General features: G+C 35.5%; 1 protein-coding gene across 1 annotated transcript in view; it reads left to right on the forward strand.

Moving 5' to 3' along the window:
* TMEM87B (transmembrane protein 87B) overlaps positions 1-22,024 on the forward strand; it is a 52,701-nt gene that overhangs the window by 25,200 nt on the left and 5,477 nt on the right. Inside the window, exons 10-17 of the mRNA XM_020989438.2 lie at positions 173-266; positions 9,029-9,100; positions 10,808-10,916; positions 10,998-11,056; positions 12,972-13,075; positions 15,600-15,673; positions 17,941-18,014; positions 21,471-21,523. Of these exons, the coding sequence (XP_020845097.1) occupies positions 173-266; positions 9,029-9,100; positions 10,808-10,916; positions 10,998-11,056; positions 12,972-13,075; positions 15,600-15,673; positions 17,941-18,014; positions 21,471-21,523 (639 nt within the window). The remainder of the gene's footprint in view (positions 1-172; positions 267-9,028; positions 9,101-10,807; positions 10,917-10,997; positions 11,057-12,971; positions 13,076-15,599; positions 15,674-17,940; positions 18,015-21,470; positions 21,524-22,024) is intronic.

Here is a 22,024-nt window from a genome sequence, read left to right on the forward strand (position 1 = left end):
AAGACCTGATTGCCGTCTATTGCTGAAAAAGGCAACTGCAGGAAGAAGAAAATTGGGAATTGCTTATGTGTAGTTAGATGATGACTTGTTACTAAAAAATTGTACCCACTGTATTTTCTTCAGTTGTATTTTATCTTACTCATGCTTTGTTTTTCTCGTTTCATTGATTCAGACCCCGTTTAGGAACAGTTATGCATCGAGTGATCGGACTGGGTGCTCTTTACTTCATTTTTGCGGCTATTGAAGGCATTATGAGAGTTATTGGGGTAAAAAGTGGTAACTTTTTAAAAAATTGTTTTTAAGACATGTTTTACTTTGTCATATCTTTTGGTGAGTTTCTCCAGAAATGAATTTACATAGTTTAATATTCTTTTATGTATTTTTAATTGTACAAATTTGCAAAAAGTTTCATCTGGATTAGACATTTCTGCTTATGTAATATTTTCATTTTAGAAAATTGCTACTGTTTTTCCTGAGCATACAAAGAACAGGATAAAGCACTTACTAATGTAGAACATGGTTGAGTTTGAAAGTTTTTGTAGGTACAAATTGTCTGTACACATTTGATGTGTATCTGAAACACCCCATATTCTTTTGTTCAAATTTGATATTTTAAAGACTACACAACGTTACTCCTTGCTCTGAAATTTTTACTGTTTTTTGACCAAAAGCAATGGAAATCTGATCTGACTTGTATTTAAAAAAAAACTGCATCGGAATTGAAAGCTTGTACAATAGTGTTCAGCTGATTTTTATTGTTTTCAAAGATATGTATTTGTAGATTCACATATAGTGGTATGTAAAAACAAAGAATATTGAATGTTTGCTATTCAAAACAAAATTTAAGAATTATGATATTCACTTCAGAGAACATTTTGCCTTTGACATTGTATAGTCTGGGTTCTTAATTTTCCCATATAAACCTTGAAAATTATTAATCAGATGGACAACCTAAATATTAATTTCATGCATTTGAGCATTTTTGAACATTAAAATATACTTTTTAAAGTAGTTTTAACTGGTAGTATGTGGCCCTACCTATTAGATTTTTAGCTGAATTATATATTTATCCTTGTTAAATTTCATCTTTTTAGATACGGCCCAGTATTCTAGCCTATCAAGATCTTTGTGTACTCTCCACATCTGATAAGCATGCAATTAATTCCTTTATTCACATCGTTGATCAGAGTGTTGAATAGTACAGGGACAACCAGCCACTCCACTAGCCATCTCCTTCCAAGTTGACATTGAACTGGAACCGTTAATAACTACTTTTGAGTATAGCTACTTCTGTAACTACCTCACTGTGTTATCACCTTGCCTACATTTATCCGCAAGAATAACATGATAGACTTTGAAAAAAATCAGTGAATATATCTCTAGAATTTCCCAATATGCCAGTGTAGTAAGCTTTCTGCAAAAGGAATGTTATAGCATGTTCTTGGTGAAGCCTTTTTGTTTGTTTTTTTTTATGGGTCCATCACTTCATTTTCTATGTGTTCACTAGCCATGTCTTTCATATGGTCTAGAATCTGGCCAGGAATAGAAGTCATCTCAGGGGTCTGTAGTTTTAAGATTGAAGTCTCTTAAAAAAATCAGGACAGTATTTGCACTTCATTAGTCCTGTGGTGACTCTGCCCTTCCTGCAGAGATCACTGACAAGCTTCAGTCACATTTGCTAATTATTTAGTTCCTGGGGATGTAGCTCATCCAGGCCTGGTGAACTGAATGCATCACATGCAGGTAGGGCTCCTTTGACCCTTCCTTTACTTAGTCTTTCAATACAGCAAGTATATAAGTGACTCCTCTGTGCAATGTTCATTCATCCATTCATTTGGAAGTCATTAGGGTTACAAAAGTAAATTGAGAAACAGTCTGTCCTGAAGGCACTTATACTCTACTGAGAATACAACATATAAATATGTAAGTACATATGTAATCATTTTGGGAGGAAAGCAAGTATCAGGAAATGCTTACTGTTCTTTTTCTGCACTTTATACTGCAAAGAACATTCTGCTTAGTAGAGAAAAGATAGGCAGAAGGACTGGATCTCCTGTGATTTTCTTGGCAGAGAAAACAGAGTGAGAGTTGAGTGGCAGTGATGCTATCGCTTCTTCTAGGTGGTGTAGTAGAGAGAGCACTGAGTGTAGAGCCAGGAACATCTGAGTTCACATGCAGCCTCAGGCACTTACTAGCTGGGTGATCCCTGGACAAGACATTTCACCTCTGTCTGCCTTGACCCTAAGATGGGTCTACCCATAACTACCTCTTAAGGTAGTTATGATGATCAAATGAGATATTTGTAATGCACTTAGCCCAGTCCCTGGTGCATATGAGGTGCTTAATAAATACTTTTTTCCTTCCCCTTCTCCCTTTTCTTTGATTTTTCTCTTTTCCCAGTGGGGGAAAAACATCCATTTTAGTTGTACTTTTTTTTTTGTTAATAGTCTCAGTTTATTCTGAATTCCAATTTTCCTGACATTCTCACAAGACTGTCATACTTTTTGTGTTTATCCTCAATTACCTGCCCTGACTTCCATCATCTGTATAGTTTAAAAAAGAATTGTTAGTTGGTGGTTAGTTCCTTCTGCATCTGCATTGGCCTCTATATAATTTACCCTCTTTTCTCTTGATCAGACTTGCTTTTTCTCCCTTTATTTCTTTAATGTTTTATTCTTTAGTTTCCTTACCTCGTTGTAGAATGTGAGCCCCTTGAGTATAGGAATTGCTTTGATTTTGTATTTGTATCTGTAGTATTTACTATTAATAAATTCTTTAATGATTTGCCCTTCTTGGACCAATTCTTAGCAGAGCCTCTCTGTCTTTTCTGTCACAAACATTAAGATGAAGTGACCATATTTTCTCCATAGTTCCCAACCAGAAATGAGTTCCTCCTTGTTGGTGAGAATCTGGTGCAAAATATAGATGTTTCCTTCATTGCCTCTTTCCTGTTTTAAAGGATGAAGTTATCACTGAGAGAGTTCTGGCAGAGATGGAGCTCTAGTTTCTAGTTATCATTAAATCATACCCTAGAGTTGTTATCTTTTTTGTTTCTTTGAACTCATCTACTTCCTTTTTCTCTCTTGGTGCTCACTAATGTCTGTGGATAGCATTGTTTCTGCTTTTCATCTTCAGCCAGATGCTCTCTTACCATACTCTCTTCCCTTTTGGTCCCTTAGATTTCCTTAATTGAACACAAGTTTAAACAGATGGTGCTACTCTGCACCTCTTCTATTTCCCCTTTTCCTATCTTTTTCCTTTGAATATAGTACATATTTCCTGAGCCATATTCCCATGTCTTTTACCATGACTCAGTGATACCTGTGTTGTCAAATTTTCTTCTTTGTGCTAAGCTCCCTAGTTCACCTTGTTTACCTCTAGTTTACCTTACCTACCCATACATTAAAATATTAATAGCTAGCATTTATATCACTTTGAGGTTTGTAAAGTGCTTTACAAATATTATCTCATTTGGTCCTCACAACAACCCTGGTAGGTAGGTTTTACCATTAACTTCATTTTACAGATGAGGAAACTAAAGCAGACAGGGGTAAGTAATATGTCCAAGATCACACAGGTAGGAAGTGTGTGAGGCTGGACTTGGGTCTTGCTGACTCCAGGTTCAGTACACTGCCCACTGTGCCACCTACCTGCCTCATATGCATAGCCATATGAAGTCATTAGTTTTATTGTGGCTTTTTTCTTGGACTTTGTGTCCTGTGAACTTTATTGCTTCTTCCTGTCTTGTACCTATTCTTTCTGATATCTGTCTTGGTAGATATACATAGGCATTTTTTCTCATCCCTGCTTCCTTGTCTGTTTAAAACACTTTTAATTAACTGTGCAAGAGTCTCTAGGTGCTTACCCTGGGCCTTTCTGGACAGAATCTTTGGCCAGGAACCTGTCATTCCTGTCATTTAAGCCATTATCCAGAAATCCAAAATTTATATTCTCACATGGCGTCTTATTAAGTTGGTATTTGCTTCCCAAACTTCATTTTCTCTCTGAAGCTTTGCATTCAGTTGGTAGCAGTGATGAAAATACCGCCTGTGTCCCTAAGGTTTTCTTGCCTAAAGTCTGATTCTAAGTGATCCTTTCTGGATTCCTGTTAGCAGAGTCACTTGTGCCCTTCTGAGACACCAGAAGCTGGGATTAGCCATCAGGTTTGCTGCACCCAAGGAAGTTGATAGATCTCTTTCCTGTGATTAAGTGCACAAATAGTTGCCCCTTCAGCCCATAGGAGGCAGTCATTCACCCGGTGGCTGGCCTCCTCTGATCTTTGGTGGATGGATAGACATGAAGGCTAAGTAGGATTTTCATTAGAGGGTTTAGGTCCTGCAGGTATCGCTTCAAATTGACTACTTGGGGAAGAAGGACCACAGAACACTTGTATTTTTCAATTTGGTATCTTATTATTCTACCCTTGGACTTCCTGCCACAGATTGGTATTCTAATTTGCTTCTTCGGATTCTTTTTACTTTCAAACCCTTCTTTCATTTTTTAAAAATAAATATCGTATTCTTCCTGAGAGTAAAAGTGTTCTTTGAGCTCGTTGACCTATGTCTTGAACATAGATAAGATACTGGGCTGTGGTAGAAAGATCACAGAATAGATCATACATTCAGTGTAGGTCACTAAAGAGTTTTCCCTGTCCTCTGTACTGTTTAGAAACAAGCTCCTCAGTTCTTTGTTCTTGTTTATAGCTCTTTAGGAATAGGAATTTTAGGAATCAGAATAGGAAAATAGAATCCCAAGGTTCTGATGACATTATTCATCTTCATGTTAGTCTTGTTATAAGTAGCATTCTGAATTAAACCCAGTTGGTGTTTTCACCTTTCAGTGTAGTCATTTAAATTTTTTTCTAGTTAGGGAGAAATCAGGGGTGGGTGTGTGTGTGGTGTGTGGGTGTGTGTGTGTGTGTGTGTGGTGTGTGTGCCACATATTAATAGCTAACTTGTATATAGATTTTAGAACAGCTAGGTAGCACAGTGGGTAGAGTGCAGGCCTGGAGGCAGGAAGATATCTTCCCAAGTTCAAATCTGGCCTCAGACACTTCTTAGCTGTGACCCTAGGCAGGTCACTTAATTCTGTTTGCCTCATTTTACTCATCTGTAAAATGAGCTGGAGAAGAAAATGGCAAACCATTCCAGTATCTTTGCCAAGAAAATCCCAAATGGGATCACGAAGAATTGGATATGAGTAAAAATACTGAACAAATCATAGAGGTTTTAAGATTTGCAGACATACTATGTATCTTCTTTGATTCTCACAGCAGCTCTATAAAGTTGGCCTTACAGATATCCCCATTATTTAGATGAGGAAGCTAAGGCCTAGAAAAGTTATGATTGGCCTGTAGTCATATAGCAGTAAATTATTGTGGCAAGGTTTGAACTCAGGTCCTTTACAGTAGGGTTATCAAACTCTCTTAAGTGGGGCCCCAGAACTCCCAAGTCCCAATTTAAATGTAATTGGGGAATATTTAACAAAATAAATAAAATAGAATACAACATAGGAAATATTAATTTGTGGTTTTCTAAGTCAGTATACCTGGGAGGGATTATTTTCTTCTTGAGTTTGACCCCACTGCTTTACAGTGATGACTTGCAAGGAAGAAATGGCATAAAAGATATTATTCATGAAGTAAACGCTTGGTGACACTGTTACATGGAGTTAGATCTGTTTTGGACACCACACCATAGTGTTTATGGCATGCTTCCTGTAGACTATTACATATCTGTCAGTATGACATCCATGTTCAAATCACAGGATCCTCGGTGGCATTCTGGTTTGACCTATACTTCACATAGCATAGTAGGAATCCCCATGATAACATATATGACAAATGGTCATCTGGGCTCTGCTGGATGACCCACAAGCAGAGGGGTCTTATCCCCTCTGAAGGAAGGACGTTGAACTTTTCAAGCTTTCTAGGGTCAGATGTAGAACTAGTTTTACTCCTTTACTCCTCCTCCTGCCCCCCCCCAGTTAAAAACCGTCATTTATGTCATTCTGTGTTGTTATGAAACCTTGTTACAAGTGATTTTTCCATTTTGTTTTTTAGGGTTCTAGCCATGTAGCTGTTCTCATTTGTGACATTATTTTAGCAGTCATTGACTCCATTTTTGCGTGGTTCATATCCTTTACCGTGTGTTCTCTTTTTGTAAAAATCAAAGAGAGAGGATAATGTGATATCTAATGGTCATGAAAATGAGACTATAATGCCATTTTAGAACTTGGAAGGAGTTTTAACAGAGCGTAGCCATTTTTAGCAGCTGAATGTAGAGGAAGGTAGAATGAAAATGTTTCACTCTGAGAAGGGAGTCAGTGGGTAGAAAGATGTAGTTTTAAAAGTAAGAAAAGGTTTCTGACAAAGAGGTTAACAAGAGAAACTAAATTCCTTACCTGAAAAATTGTAGATGTAGAATTATCAAACAAAAAGAACTAATATAGACCTACTTGGAGATGGAAGGTTGTATTACTAGTTTATCCTTTGAGAGCTACTTCTTGAGCTCAAATCAGTGACTGAACAGTGAAAACAGCCATGGAAAGGAGAGTTGGCTTCTGTCTCCCCCTCTGCCACAAAGAGTTGTGTGACCTTGGACAAGCTAGTGAGCCTCTCTGGGCTTCAAATTTCATTATAAAATTAGAGGGTTAGGTTAATACATATCTAAAGGTCTTTCTATTTCTAAAAATTCTGTGATATAACAGGATTCCTAGAATAAATAACCACTTCTGAACATATGTTTATTTCTTCTCATTTGATTTTCTTTAGTGTTTTCTGTCAATATGAAATTTACATATACTCGTGTTCTGTTTCCAAGTACCTGATATGGACCCAAACTTATGTTTACTATCTTTTTATTTCAGTAATCATTGCCTCTTTTGGCTCTTTTTAAAAATTTCTAATCTGTGAATCATTAATGTTGTATTTCTGGATTTCATAAATGGTTCTTGAGTTTTAAGGGATTAGGATAATTAAGAATTTTTTTCTAGCTAAAAATTTTGTTGGAAAAATCACAGATGTCTCTCAAACCACTCTTCCCTATCTCAGAAAAACATAAGACTTATGACTTTTCACTGAGCTTTTAGTGCTTTGTAAATTATAAAATTTATGGTAGATATGGGCTATTATTTTCTTTTATCTAAATTACTGTATTCTTTCTATGATGCCTCATTATGTAATGAAAGTGACCTTAGGTTATTAAAATCTATGCCAGCAGATACCATTTTCTAGCAGGGTCTACCAGACTAGAAGGACTTTGAATATGGTTCCACTATCCTGTGTGTATCATCCAAGGATTGCTCAGGCATAGTAAAGAGAGACTCATTACCAGATTGTCTGAAGGATGATGACTTTTTGAGCCATATCAATGTCTGCTAAATCTTAAAGGTAGCAAGCTATTGGTAAAGGATATACTTTCATTGGCAGAGTTATACATCATTTAATGATTGAAGTAAAGAGGTGGATGGGCCTACTTGTGTAGCATTCAGAGCTGCTTGTATAAAGATGAAGCTGGAGTGAAATTTTCCTAAGTGAAAGATTGTGAATATGTTGCTATTTTTTATTAATGCCTACTGTTAGTGGATCTTATTTTCATATCTAAAGGGAATCTTTTCAGATGCTGGTATGATTCAGTACCCTATTTTAATTTTACTATTTATTTTATCTAAAAATGCTAGATATTTGTGGCATTTCCCTTTAGCAAAAATATATTTCAGACATGTCATTTGATCCCAGGATGCTGTGGAATCATAAGCTGGCATAACTTCATTAATTAGAAAAGCTAGCCAGATTTACATATAAAAGATAAAAAATGTCAACATTTGTAGAGTCTTAAAAGACAAAAATCTTTTGCAGATAAATTTTGTTGCTGCTTTGGCTTTTCTCATTAAATCTTGAAGCTTTTCATCTTTCCTCAACATAATTTTGTACTAAAACTTCTCATCCTTTTCTGGAATCTGCCTAGTCTTAAAGTAATACATACATAAATATTTAGGGGCTGTAAAAGTTGAGCTAGGTCTTTAGGGGAACAGTAGGCAGTAGACCTAAATCTGCATGGCTTTTTCTTAAGGAGAATTTTATAGGGCTGAACTACAGAAATTTAAAAAAAAAACTACCCACAGGGTAGTACCAACAGGGAAAGTGACTTTAATACATTTTTCAGGAAACTTGAATCACAGATTCTGATAACTATAATTGCATTCTGATGTTTTAGACAGGATTACATATGGCCTTCATGTAAAGCATAGAAATTCCCCCATTTCTGAAAAGCAAGGTATTAAACTTAATGGCTCAAATTCAAAGATAAAAAACCTAATGTGCAGATTTATATCATACAGATGGTTATAAAAAATGAAGAAATAGTTATGAGAAACATCTGGAAGTTAAAATTATCTTGAATTATTAAATAAATAGTGGAGAAATCCAAATTATGAGCCTGGATTTTGAAAATACATATTTTCTGATTGGATAGATAATTCTGTTTTCATTGTCAAATATTAAAGTTATACCTTCACCTCATGGAAATGAATATTTTATTGTATCATTGTAGAGAACTAATGAATTTTCTACCTGGCTATGAACTACAAAGTGAATATTGAATAGTTTATATCTAGAGTTAAGATTAGGGCATCTAGGTGGTGCAGCGAATAGAGTGCCAGGCCTGAAGTCAAGAAGACTCATTTTCCTGAGTTCAAATGTGGCCTTAGACATTTACTAGCTGTATGACCTTGGGCAAGTCACTTAACCCTGTTTACCTCAGTTCCTCATCTGTAAAATGAACTGGAGAAGGAAATGGCAAAACACATCAGTACCTTTGCCAAGAAAACTCCAAGTGGCGTCAAGACAGCAACAAAGAGATAAGGCTTATTGGGTAAAAAATTGTAACAGCATATGTGAGTTTGAGTTAATTTTAACAAATCCAGGTTAGCTAGTAGTTTGGCGGGAAGAAAAAATTCTGAAAAAGTCAAGTTAATGATTTTAGCACATATATATTTGTGACTCAGACTTTTGGCTTTTTTGATGCAGGCAAAAGAATCTGATCTTGTTCCTCTGGCCAGCATCCCTTTGGCTTTGCTTGATTCTGGCTTATGCTGGTGGATATCCTTTTTCTAACTACAGCAAGCATGTTAATAGGAGTTATTGCTTTGTTTCCGTTTATTGCACCAGCTTATTTTCCTCCTTTCACTTGACTTTTGAATAGTGTCTTAAATGTTGCCCAAATATTATAACTGCCTAATGATAAATGCCTTTTCTGCCAGTTTCAAATTTGAATTAAATTACTTCTTTTCTTGTATTCTTTGGCCTATCATATGGCCTTTTAATTCCTGATAGAAAAATTTGAGATGTTTTTAGTCAGCTCTTCTGCTACAGGTGTTTAGAAAGTCTAAGTTATGTTGGAGGATGTTATGTTGTGTGACTTTAATATAAGTTGGTTGACACATAGAAGCAAAGCTTAATTGATTTTTAGTCTTGCCTTTGAAATATGTTGATCCTTTAAAATGTTAAACATTAGTTTTAAGTGTAGAGTAGAATATGAGTTTTTTTGTTTGTTTTTGAGTGTAAATTATCTGCTTTGTGCTTTTATCCCCTAAAACTGTCTTTATAGGAAACATTTTAATAAAGGTAAATATAGTGTATCCTCAAAGTCTTAGTACAGTTTTAAGCTTCACCAACTTAATTTGGGACATCCTGTTTTTATATGGCAAGTGAGCAGTTCATATATGAAACTACCTAATGTAACCTGTTATAAAAAGGCATGGGTTGAAAAGCCTAGATAGAACCTATCTAGGCTCAACTGTATTTTTGATATCTGGAGAGTCACTTTATTTTGTTGGACTTAGTTTTTTATGTATAAGCAGAGATAATATTTGACCTATTTAGGACAGGTGGGTAATGTGCAACTAGACTAATGAGACTTTGAAAAAAATCCTTTCTAAATGCTAGGTGACATGTAAATAGAATTAGATCTGTTTTGGACACCACACTATAGTGCATATGGCATGCTTCCTGTAGACTGTTGCATATCTGTCAGTACAACTTGTGTTCAGAATCACAGGATCCTCGGTGGCATTCTGGTTTAACCCATATTTCACATAGCATAGTAGGAATCCCCACACATGACATACCTGACAAATAGTCCTCCGGGCTCTACTGGAAGACCTACATGCAGGGGGATCTCATCTCCTGAAGGAAGGACATTTCACTTTTCAAGCTTTCCAAAAGTGGCTTCCTCTGGGGGTGGTGTTTTCCCCATTTTTGGAGTTCTTCAAGTAGGATCTGGACAAGTGTTTGTTCCAGTGGAGATTCCTTTTGTGTGTGGCTTGGGTTAGAAGGTCGAGGAGATCCCTTCTGTCTCTTAACTCCTGTGATTCTGAACACATGCTCTACTCATATGAGTGTAGCTCCTTCCAGGGAGTGTGGCACTTGCACCCAATGACTTGTACAAAAAGGGCCGAATTCTGGATAACAAAATAAACTTGCATTTACATAGTGCTTTATTTTCCTAAGACAAAGCACAAAAACATTCAGAAATGTGGTCATAAACTTTATTCATTTCATATCTTTAAGAATGTTCATTTAAAGACAGCACTGAGTTGTACATTAACATGAGAAAAGTGGAATTGAGATAGAATTACTAGCTTTAATAGCATTTCCTACGTTTTACTATTTTAAAAAACAGTTTAACATAGGTATTTTAATTTGGAATTATTTTAGAATGGAATGAAAGTAGAAATTTGAGTTTTGGCTTATTTATTCTTTTTCTCTGTTATTAAAAAAATTACTTTCCTTAGTACGTATGTGTACATATTTGTAAGTTTGGCACAAACTATGAAGACCCTAAAACTAAGAAAGAACACAGTGAAATTTTCACTCTACAGACACTTCACAAACACTCTGATTTTTGCTATATTGGGTAAGCTATTTAATTATATTTATTATGTTGATTTTTTTTAGCATTGATCATTCTTTTAAAGATAACTTTTCTTTGTTTCAGCTTCTATAGTATTTATGATATGGACAACTAAAAAGTTTAGATTAGCAGAATGTCAGTCTGTAAGTATAATTCTATTTAAGTACAATGTTTAATTGTTAAATTATAAATTAAATAAATGTTGCATTCTCCTTGTGGAATGAAGGGAGGAAGGGAGGGAGGGAGAGAAGAAATAAATAGGAAGGAGGGAGGGAGGGAAGGAAGGGTAGAGAAAGGGAAGAAGGAAAAGGGAGGAAGGGAGGGAAGCAAAGGAAGGAGGAAGGGAGGGGAAGAGAGAAGAAGGGAGAGAGGGAAAGTTTTATAAAGCACCCACCACGGCCAAAAACTATGCTAAGTACTTTATAAATATTATCTCATTTGATTATCCTACCATCAGTAGAGAAAGAATTTTAAGAATCAGATTTATTTAAATGCATGCATAGCAATAATGCCTTTGGAGAATTGCATTTTAATTTACTACAATGCTGGGAAGTCGGTGCTATTATCTATATAAGCAACATGCCATGGGTCACACAGTAAGTGTATAAAGTTAGATTTAACTCATGTCTTCTTGACTTCAAGTCCAGAGTTCTACCCACTTCTCCCAAACCAGAGGCTTTTACAACTGTAGAAATGAAATGTAAAGTTGCATTGTGCTTTACATCCTTTTTCTCCTTTGATCCTGACAACAACCCTGTGCAGTTGGTATTGCTAGTTTTGTTATTTTCAATTTATAGTTGAAGAAACTGAAGCTCAGTTAGAGTAAGTGACTTGCCCAGTGTCACACAGCTGCCAGCAAGTAGCAGAGCTAGTACTACAGTTGCTCTGCTGTCCCACACAGCTTCTTGCTTAAAGACTCTTAAACAGTGAAGCTAGAATGCCTGGAAAAAAAGGTTTGCATTAGGAATTTTGTATCAAGGATTGAATCTTGATAAATGACAGTGCTAACTTAGATATAAATTAAATGTACTTTAGAAGATCATGCTCCTATAATTTAGATCTTTCAGAGTTCTGTCCTGGGCCCTCTTTTCTTCCTCTTCTATACTACTTCACTTGGTGATCTCATCAGCTCCTGTGGATGTAATTACCATTTTTATGCTGATGTTTCTCAAATTTACCTGTCCTGCCCCAATTTCTCTGCCAGCCTCCAATCTTGCATCTCCAGCTGCCTTTCATACATCTTGAATTAAATGTCCACTAGACATCTTAAACTCAGTATGTCCAAATCAGAATTATGTTTTCCTCCTAAATCCTTCCCCATTATTATAAAGGGCAGCACCATCCTCACAGTCCTTCAGGCTCACTATGTAGGAGTCATCTTTGACTCCTTATTATCTCTCATTTCCTATATCCAGTCTTTTGCCAAGGCCCTTCATAACCTAGCCTCCTCCTACCTTTCCAGTTTTTTTAGATCTTACTCTCTACCACATGTTCTTTGATCTAGTGACTCTGGCCTGTTGATTGTTCCATGAAAAAGTCACTGCAGGCATTTTTTCAGGTTTTCCCTCATGCCTGGAATGCACTCTGTTTTCAGCTCTGCCCATTGACTTCTCTGTCTTCCAACTAAAGTCAAGCCTGTCCTAGTCCCTCTTAATTCTAGTACCTTCCCTCTGTTAATTATTTTCTAGTTATTCAGAATGTAGCTTTTTTTGTATGTATTTGCCTATTGTTGTCTTCGTTAGATTGTGAGCTCATTGAGGGCAGAGACTGTCTTTTGCCTCTTTTTTGTATTCTTGGTGCTTAGCATAGTTCCTGGCAGATTGTACATGCTTAATAAGTGTTTATTGATTGATATAAACCCAGTTCATCTATTAACTTTCTCTATTTCACCTTGGGCAAATCGCTCTGGGCTAATGTGTACTGTAAAGAGAGAGCTCTGGTTTTTTTGTTCATGTAGCATCCACTGATAATAGTAAAATACTAAGCAGTTTCTTTCATAAGTGAATTAATTTCTTGATGAATTAAGTTGCATGTGTTTTTGAATCTTCCTTGTTACAGGACTGGATGGAACTGTGGGTTGATGATGCATTTTGGAGATTCCTTTTCTCTCTCATTCTTCTAGTAATAATGTTTTTATGGAGACCATCAGCAAATAATCAAAGGTATTTGGAATATGCAGTAGTAGTGTTTTGTGGCCAGATGTTTTACAAAATCATATTCTATATCTAGGAGGAAAAAAGTATGTATTTGCCTTCAGAAAAATAACTTTTACTGTCACTTGTTGCTTCATCATTTCCATTCTCTGCTACCAGAAAGGGTTTATTCATCTACCAAAAACCTAAGGCCACTGGCAGTAGTCTGATAAAGTTTCTGTGTATCAACACTGCAGAGCATCTGAGAAAAGCATACTGTTCTTTCTTTTTATGTGGAAAAGAAATTAACTAAAACTATACAAAGCAGTAAGCATTTTAGAAGACCTTTTTTGTCTTTAAATTTTTTTAATCTTATTTGTATTGATATCTTTTGTTTTTGCATCACATTTGTTTTTTTATTTGATTTTTTCATTTAATGAGCATTTATTTTCTTTCCCTTCCATGAACCTTTAATTTAAAAGAAAAAAAATAAAAACAAACCTTTATAACCAATATTCATAGTCCAACAAAGCAAACTGCCACAATGCCCTTGTCCAAAACTATTCTGCATCCTGCTTTTTCACTTTTTAATTAAATTTTATTTTTATTAACAAGCTTTTATTTTCTTTCTCTCCCACTACCTCTCCCTTCCTACCCCATTGAAAAAAAATAAAAATGAAACCCTTGAAAGTAATATGCATAGTCAAGTGAAAACAAATTTGTAAATTGGTGATGTCCAAAAAGGCATGCCTCATTCAGTATTTGGATCAGTTTACCACTTTGTCAGGAGGTGGATGGCATTCTTCATTATCCAGCCTCTGGAATAGTAGTCATTATGTTGATCATAGTTGTTAAGTCTTTCAAAGTTTGTTTGCTTTTAGAATGTTGTTACTGTATATATTGTTCTGCTGGTTCTATTCACTTCATTCTGCTTCAATTAATACAGTTTTCTCAATTTTATCTAAAACCACCTCTTCAGTTTTCCACAGCACTGTAGAGTCATATTCATATGCCATAATTTGTTCAACTGTTCCTCAGTTGATAGTAACTCCATAGTTTCCAGTTCTCTAACACAACAAAAAGAGCCGCTCTAATTATTTTTGTACATATGAGTCCTTTCTTTGATCTTTTTTGGGGCATAGGCCTAGTAACTGGTAATCATCTTTAGTGACTTTGGAACTTTTGGACTTTTGGAACATAGTTCCAAATTGCTTTCCAGAATGGTTAGACCAATTTACAGCTCCACTTACAATGCATTAAAAGTATCTGTGATCCTATAGGCCCTCCCCCCTAACATTTGTCATTTTCCGTTTTTGTCAGCTTTTCCAATCTTATAAGTAGACCTCAGAATGAAATTGCATTTAGTGATTTGGAACATTTTTTTTAATATGGCTATAGATAGTTTGGATTTTTTCTTTTGCAAACTACGTGTTCATATTCATGAATCATTTATCAATTGGGGAATAGCTCTTATTTCCATACATTTGGATTAATTTAGAGGAACTTTGAAAAGAAATGAATGCCTAAGATAAGGTTTAATATCTTTCCACTGATTTTTTAACTGTATTTACTAACTTCATTTTTCTCACTGAATGTTATCTTGATTTTGTAATATTGAAACTTAGAAATGTTGATTTATATGTCAAACTATAATGGTTAGCTTTGTCCTTTACTTCTAGGTTTGATTCAGTTCAGTGTCTCCTATTTTGAGGTACTTTGAGCTGTTTTTGAAGCGTCCCTGAGTTGCTTAGCGCTTAGCTGTAACTGTTGTTTCAGCCTTAGAGGATCTAGTTATCGTGCCTGGGCTACTCAGGCTAATTAAAAGGAGGTAGTATTGTGTAGGAAAGAGACCACTAGACCCTTGAGTTGCAGGAGGCCTCGGTTCTAATCTTTGCCCTGCTAACTTACTGGGTTATGTTTGGTAAGTCCTCACCAATTTGAGTTCAAGTTCTCTTATTTATAAAGTAGGGCAGTTAGATTGGGTGATCTCTGATGTCCCTTACAGCTCTAACATTTTTTTTCCCTTTCGTGGAAGACCTCAGTTTGCTTTTCTGGTATTTCTGATTGTCTAAAAAGATTAATACTATTAACTTTAGCACCAGAGTTCACAAATTTTCTACTTTTCCTACATGAGAGAAACAGGTTGATGAAGAAGGAGTTATTATACCAGCTTAATATGACAGGGCTCATAAAACTTTTTTTTCCTAGTTGAAAAGTGATGCTTTTTCACTATCATTTCCTGGGAAAAGTACCAGAAACCTAGTAGTCCAGCACCTGATTTCTTAAATCAGCAAATTAATTTCCAATTCCTCTTCAGTCATCTGTGCTTTTTTAAAAAAGAGCAGTGTCTGGATAAATCTGGACAAGATTATACTTTCTAACACCTTATTAGGTTATTCTAATTTTTTAGGTTAGTTATTTTTTAAAAAAAGAAACTTTTCTTAAAGGACTAGTGTTTTTTATATTGAGAACATTTTGAACAAGAAAATGTTTTGAATAGATATAAACTAGTAAAAGCACAGTATTCACATTGTTCTTTGCTCTTTTTGTGTAGATATGCTTTTACACCCTTAATAGATGATTCAGATGATGAAATTGAAGAATTCACAGTGGTATCTGAAAATTTAGGTAAGTTTATTTGTTTTGTGGTCTTTTATGATACTTATTTAATCAGATCAATTGCTGTATCTTATTTTTAAAAAGGTAGTCTAAGCAAAGTATTCCTATGTATTAAAAAAAATATCAAACACCACACAGTTGTCTTAGATATGCTTTATGGCAAGGGGGAGGGGCAGAGGGGGAATAGTTTTAATGTAGGTAGAATATATGAGATCAGTCTTATTGCAATTGAAACTTTTACATGTTTGCCCTTATATTCTAGGATTCAAAATTTGTTCAGAGTGTTTTTCTAGATTAATAGAACTTTTTCAGAGGCTATCAGCAGCATTTATTAACCTCTGGACTAGCCATTGTATTGTAAAAATCACTCACAATGACTTGAGTCTTTTTCTTTGTAGGTCTTATTCCTTAAAACTTTTCATTGTGATTTCTTGGGCATTTTCCTTCTCTATGCTATTTAAGTTCTAGTAACCACCAAAATAAAGTTAATTTCTACTTCCTTGTATTTATGGATTTTGTTACTTTTGCCAGTCATTGTTTGAAAGTTTTTCCTGTTAACATCTTTTAATGTTTACACTTTAGCCTTTTCTGTTCCAGCTCTTATTAAAGCACTAACTTCAGTAGTTTAAAGGAAGTACAATTGGAAAAGCAATATAATTTTCTCCTTTTTTCATTTTTGTCCTACTACCTTATTTTGGTTTCTCTTGTTTAATAATGCTTAGTTTTTTTTCCTGGTAGATATTCATTTATCTATATATTGTCCTATCTTCACTTTGTTCCATAGATGTCTAAAAATATTGTGGAAAATGTAGTTTAACCAACTTAAAATGGTACGTCTCAACATCTTGTAGTTATGTCTTATAGTCAGGGGAAATGTGGGCAATATTGAAGTAAGAACAAAGTTTGTCAGTGGTGTTCTGATATTCTTTATTCCTTTCACCTCACATCTTCCCCCCCAAACGCCCAAAACAAAAACACTCCTCTGCTTCCCTCCGTGTGTTTCCTGTAACTCAGGAATGAAATTGATTGTATGAAATAATTCACAATAACATGTTAGGGTCTTAATGTGCTACCTGCTTGGAGCTACATGTATTTGTTTTGATGTTTTACTGATGCTTCTTGTTTAAACCTCCCAATACCTACCCCCATCTTGTAACAAAGAAAAAAGAATTACACAAGAATAATCATAGCCATTACATTTAATAGTTTCCACAACATTCTGCCTCTCTACCAAGAAGAGTATCTCATCATTTATTGTTGCATGTAAGATATTTGTATTTTAAGTGCATTCTTAGAAATAAATTGTTTAACTCAATAGAATGAAACCATGAGTAACAGGGTTTCAGGAATCACTAGACTGAAATACAGCATAGCTTAACCTATGTGTGAAGCCAATCCCATTTGTAGCATATTAGTTTATAATCACTGTGTAGATCAGTACCTGTTCATAAATATAAGATACCTGTACAAGTCATTTCAGGTCAACATACATTTATTATGTGTAACTTGGTGTCTCTATTAGGTACAAGGCCTTGTGCTAGATTCTGGTGCTAGGAAGACCAAAAACAATAATATTCTGAAGAAAGTTTTAATAATTCATGCTGGTTTTCTACCTCCCACATGCACTAGGCCCAAGTATCTACATTTTATCTAACGAAAAAGTTATGCATCTATGGAAATTTGTTTTGATTCTTGAATATCATGCTCAGAATGCTGTGGGCATTATTGTTTCTTTTTGGTTTTTTAAAATAGAAGTATATAGTTCTAGCCAAATTTTAAATTATTGGAGATTGGTGGTTAGAGAGAAGGAATCATGAAAAAGGCAGTTAAACTTTTTTCTCCAGCCTATGATTCAAACTAGCAACTTGGGAAACTTGATTTTACTAAAAGATGCAAAGAAGATTACTAAGTGAAACCAATCCATTTTCCTCTGCCAGTGACACAGTATTAGAAAAACATCTAAAACTAGTTCACATTGGTCAACTGAACACTTTTGCTACCTTATGTAGTGTTTAGCCCTGTCATGGAGATCTAAGACCTCAGGGATTTATTTAGTGTAACCATAGGCTAAATGTAATAGTTTAGGGATAGAATATGGTTCTTTGAAACAGCCATGTGTGCGTGTGTGTGTGTGTGTGTGTGTGTGTGTGTGTGTGTGTGTGTGTGTAACACACACGTGAAATTCTTTACATTTTCTTTTTGAGCTATTAGGTATGTGGCTTCAAAAAAGGCTATCTCTTTGTAAAAATTTATATATAGTTTTTCTTCTTTTACAGCTGAAGGCATAAAGCTAAGAGCTTCAAAAACTGTTTCCAACGGAACACCTGTACCTGCTTCTTCTAATAGTGTTGTAAGTATAATTTTTAAAAATAAAAATAGGTGGGAGCATTCTAGTATTTGTTAGGATGCAAATGTATGTCCCTTTCATTCAATAGCAGTTATTTAAGTTTTGTGGGGGTGGGGGTAGGAGTATGGGTGTATGTGGGTGTGTGTTTACAGAAAAAAGAAGAGAAAGTAGCCAGGATATTTTGGTTTAGGATATGGAAGATATCTCATATAATATGTAATCATTTGAGATTTTTAAGCAAAGATTGAAAAATTCTAAGCATTTAAAAATGTGTCATTACCTAAGATTTTTGAAGTCAGCTAAGATGATTTCTTATATTAGGCAAGATGTTATCAGCTGTGTGTCAATATCATTATTGCAATATAAATGTCTTTAAAGGAGTATCAGAGGGTAGCTAGTCTAACCAGTCTAGTGGGATGGAGCCCATTACCTCTTGAGACAGCACATACTACTTTTAAATAGATCTAATTATTAGGAAGTTTTTCCTTGCACCAGGCTTGTATCTACCTCATTGTCACTTCTACCCCTTGCTCCCAGTTCTACCCTCTAGGGCCAAGCAAAAAGTCTAATCTCTCTTTCACATGGTACTTGTTGATAGCTATCTAGTTCCCCCTAAATCTTCTCTTGAGGCTAAGCACCTCTTGTTCTCTTCCTTGTGTGGTATGACCTCAAGTTCCTTCACCATCTTCTGGCTATTTTCTGGTTGGTCAGTTTTCTTCCTAAAATGTGGCATCTAGAACTGAACACAGTACTTGATATATGGTGTGACCGGCAGGTCAGAGTGTTGTCACTTCCTTAGTCCAGGATTTTAGATATTCTTAATCTAGCACGAAATTCGTTAGCATTTTTTGTTATCTTAACTCGTATTTAACCTGCAATCTACTAAGCCTCCATATTTTTAAAAAATTAAGTTTTATTTTTTAAAAATGATCTACCTTCTCTTTTTTTCACCTCCCCTCTTACTTCTCCTATTGAGAAAGCAAGACAAGTAAAACCACTATTATAAACATGTATCATCAAGAAAACAAATTGCTGAATTGGCCGTGTCCAGAAGAACACATCTTACTCCGTACTCTGAGCCCATCACCTCTCCATCAGGATGCAGGCAGCATGTTTCAGCATTGAGTCTTCTCAAGTTTGTTGGGCATTGCATTGATCAAAGTTCCTAAGTCTTTCAAATACAATATTGTTACAATATTGTAACCAGCTATAATATTGTTACAGTATTATAATTAATTACAGTATTGTTATTGTTGTATAAATTGTTCTCCTGGTTTTGCTCAACTTACTTTGCAGCAGTTCATACAGGTCTTCCCGGATTTCTCTGAAAATGTCCCCTTCATCATTTCTTAAAACACAATCATGGTCCAGCATTCATGTACCATAACTTATTCAGCTGTACCCCAGTTGATGGGTACTTCCTTAGTTTCCAATTCTTTGCTACCACCAAAAGTGCTGCTTTAAATATTTTTGTATCTGTGGGTCATTTTCCGCTTTATTTGATCTCTTTGAACCTCTATATTTTTTTCAGACAAACTACCTAGCTGTGTCTACTTGTGCAGTTTTTTAAACTTAAGTGTAAGACTTCATACTTATTTATATTAATTTCCTATTCCTAGATTTAGTTTATTATTCCAGCTTGTTGAGATTTTTTGGGGTCTAGTTCTTTCAACCAGTATATTAAAGGTCCCTCCCAGCTGCATGTCTTAGCAAATTTGATGAGCATTCCATTTATATCTCTAACTGTGTCATTGATGCACATGTTGAATGGAACAGAGTCAAAGATAAAGTGACCTATAGCACTACACTAGAATTGTCCCTCCCCCTTGATGTTGATCCTAAAGAATTATCATTCTTTGGATCTGCCTGTTGACCCAACTTTACCTAACTTTACTGTCATCTAATTCACAACTCTCAGTCTTATTCTTGATATATTGTCTTAAGAGATGTTGTTGAATGCTTTGTTAAAATCCAGGTAATGGTGTATAGGACCTATATACCATATAGGACATGCCACTTATGACCAGTGTGTAGTAACTGTCAAATAAAGAAATAAGGTCAGTTTGGTTCAGCTTATTCTTATGGCTCAATAATCATCACATTTCTGCTTATAGCATTTTAGACTTTGGAAATTATCTAGACTAACCACCACTTTTCATGCAGATGGGCAACAGCTCCAGTGAGCTTCAGTGACTTGACCTGGGTCACACAGGTAGTAAATGCAGAGCCAGGATTTATCTTTACACCCTCTTAATTCTAATCATAGTGTGGGGTTCTTCCTGTGTCATGCTGCTCTTGTGACACATCTGTTGTTTTCTGTGATTGATCAGAAGTGATAAGACAGTGGCTCGTCATCAATCAGATCCATAAGTTGTCAGCACCCTACAATGGAATTCATCCTGGCTAGTTGCTTGAACTCATCTAGGGCAGTTAGGTTCTGTCTCCTTGTTCTTTTACTTAACTTGGGTTCAGTTCCCTGTTAATCACTTGTCTTTCCAAATCTGAAAATCATTTTCTTAGTAGAGAAAGTAGAAGCAAAGTAGTTAAGTAGTTCATTCTTCACTGTCCATTACAGTTATCTGAAGCCATGGAAATATCCTGCTCTTGGTTAACTTGTTGCCCAAACAAATCTAAGATGTCTTTTTTTGTAGTTTTGCTATTTATTATCAGCCACAGTTCATACTAAGCTTTAATATTGTTGATGTTACTCTTGCAAGACTGTGCCGCTCTTAGATTGGTCTTCAATTACCTGCTATTTCTTTCATCTCTTCTGCATGTTGTTTTTAAATCTGAGCCTGTCATTGTGGTCCCTGTGCAACTCTTAGCCTCTTTTTAGTTCAGATACTTTGTTCTTTCTTCCCCAACAGAAAAATTTATGAATGTGAAATCAAAATGAATTCCTAAAAGACACATTCCCTTTGAAAGCATTTCTCTTTTAGAGATTTGGTCCATGGGATCCTATTGAATCTGTCTTTGAAATCTATCATTTTATAAGTATCTGTCAGACTATGGCCAGCATTCCTTTGCTAATCTCTTTTGATCTTCGGCATAGACAGCTCCTCTTAAGGTTCCCATTGCTTAATTTCTCCAATAAATTCCTCCCTTTGTTTTTTTCCTCTACTTTCTGAATGATGAAATTGTCATGAAGGCAGGTCAAGAATTTATCAGATCCTATACATTTATCAGAGACATACCTAGTAGATAGCCACACAGTTAAAACCTCTCATTATCATGAATCTTGCATCTGTGCTGGCTTTGCCATGCATTTTGGGCATCATATTAAAGGTTTTTTAAACCAAACAGTTGCTAAATATGATCTAGGATTAAATCATGAAGTTTAAAGGAATACCTTACCAAAAAGGTTTAGGTAAAGATATTGTGTACGATAAACTCTGTGAAGATAAAGTGTTTGACCTGCTACTGATAAATAGTATTTAGTAATATTTCTCCTTTTTTCAGGATGAAGATTTGAAGTGGGTAGAAGAAAATATTCCTTCTTCATTCACAGACATGTAAATATCCTCTCTTGCTTCACTTAGGATGGCTTAAAGGGCTGGGCCTCAGATTTTCATTATGTAATTCTTTTCTCATATGCCCTGTTTACATAATAATAGTCCCTTCTTGATGACAACACTTAAATTTTTGGTAGGAGCCCCCATCCATGGATTAAACTGATTCCAGGCAGTCTGGAATGCCGAGGTCTTTATGGTCCAGTCCTTCCTAGCCATTCAGTGATTTTATGAAAACTTAAAGGTGGAGTAGGATCTCAGCAATTTCTGCTGTTTCTAGGTTATCTGAATTTATTTATGAGGCCAGAAGGAAAGGAACACGAAAGCCAGAATGATTCTTGAGATGCCTGGGGTCTTGTTTTGGCCAGTTGTAAGAGAGAGTCATAGGAGAATGAATGGTGGAGAATTGTAATGAAGCTGTTGAGATGTAGGCATTACTGGATTTTGTGCTGATGATAAAAAAGAGTGGGGCAGCAGAGGTAGTGTTTGTGGGAACTCTCCAGA

The sequence above is a fragment of the Phascolarctos cinereus genome, unplaced genomic scaffold (genome assembly GCF_003287225.1).
Source record: "Phascolarctos cinereus isolate Bilbo 61053 unplaced genomic scaffold, phaCin_HiC Scaffold_2;HRSCAF=192, whole genome shotgun sequence".
NCBI lineage: Eukaryota > Metazoa > Chordata > Mammalia > Diprotodontia > Phascolarctidae > Phascolarctos > Phascolarctos cinereus.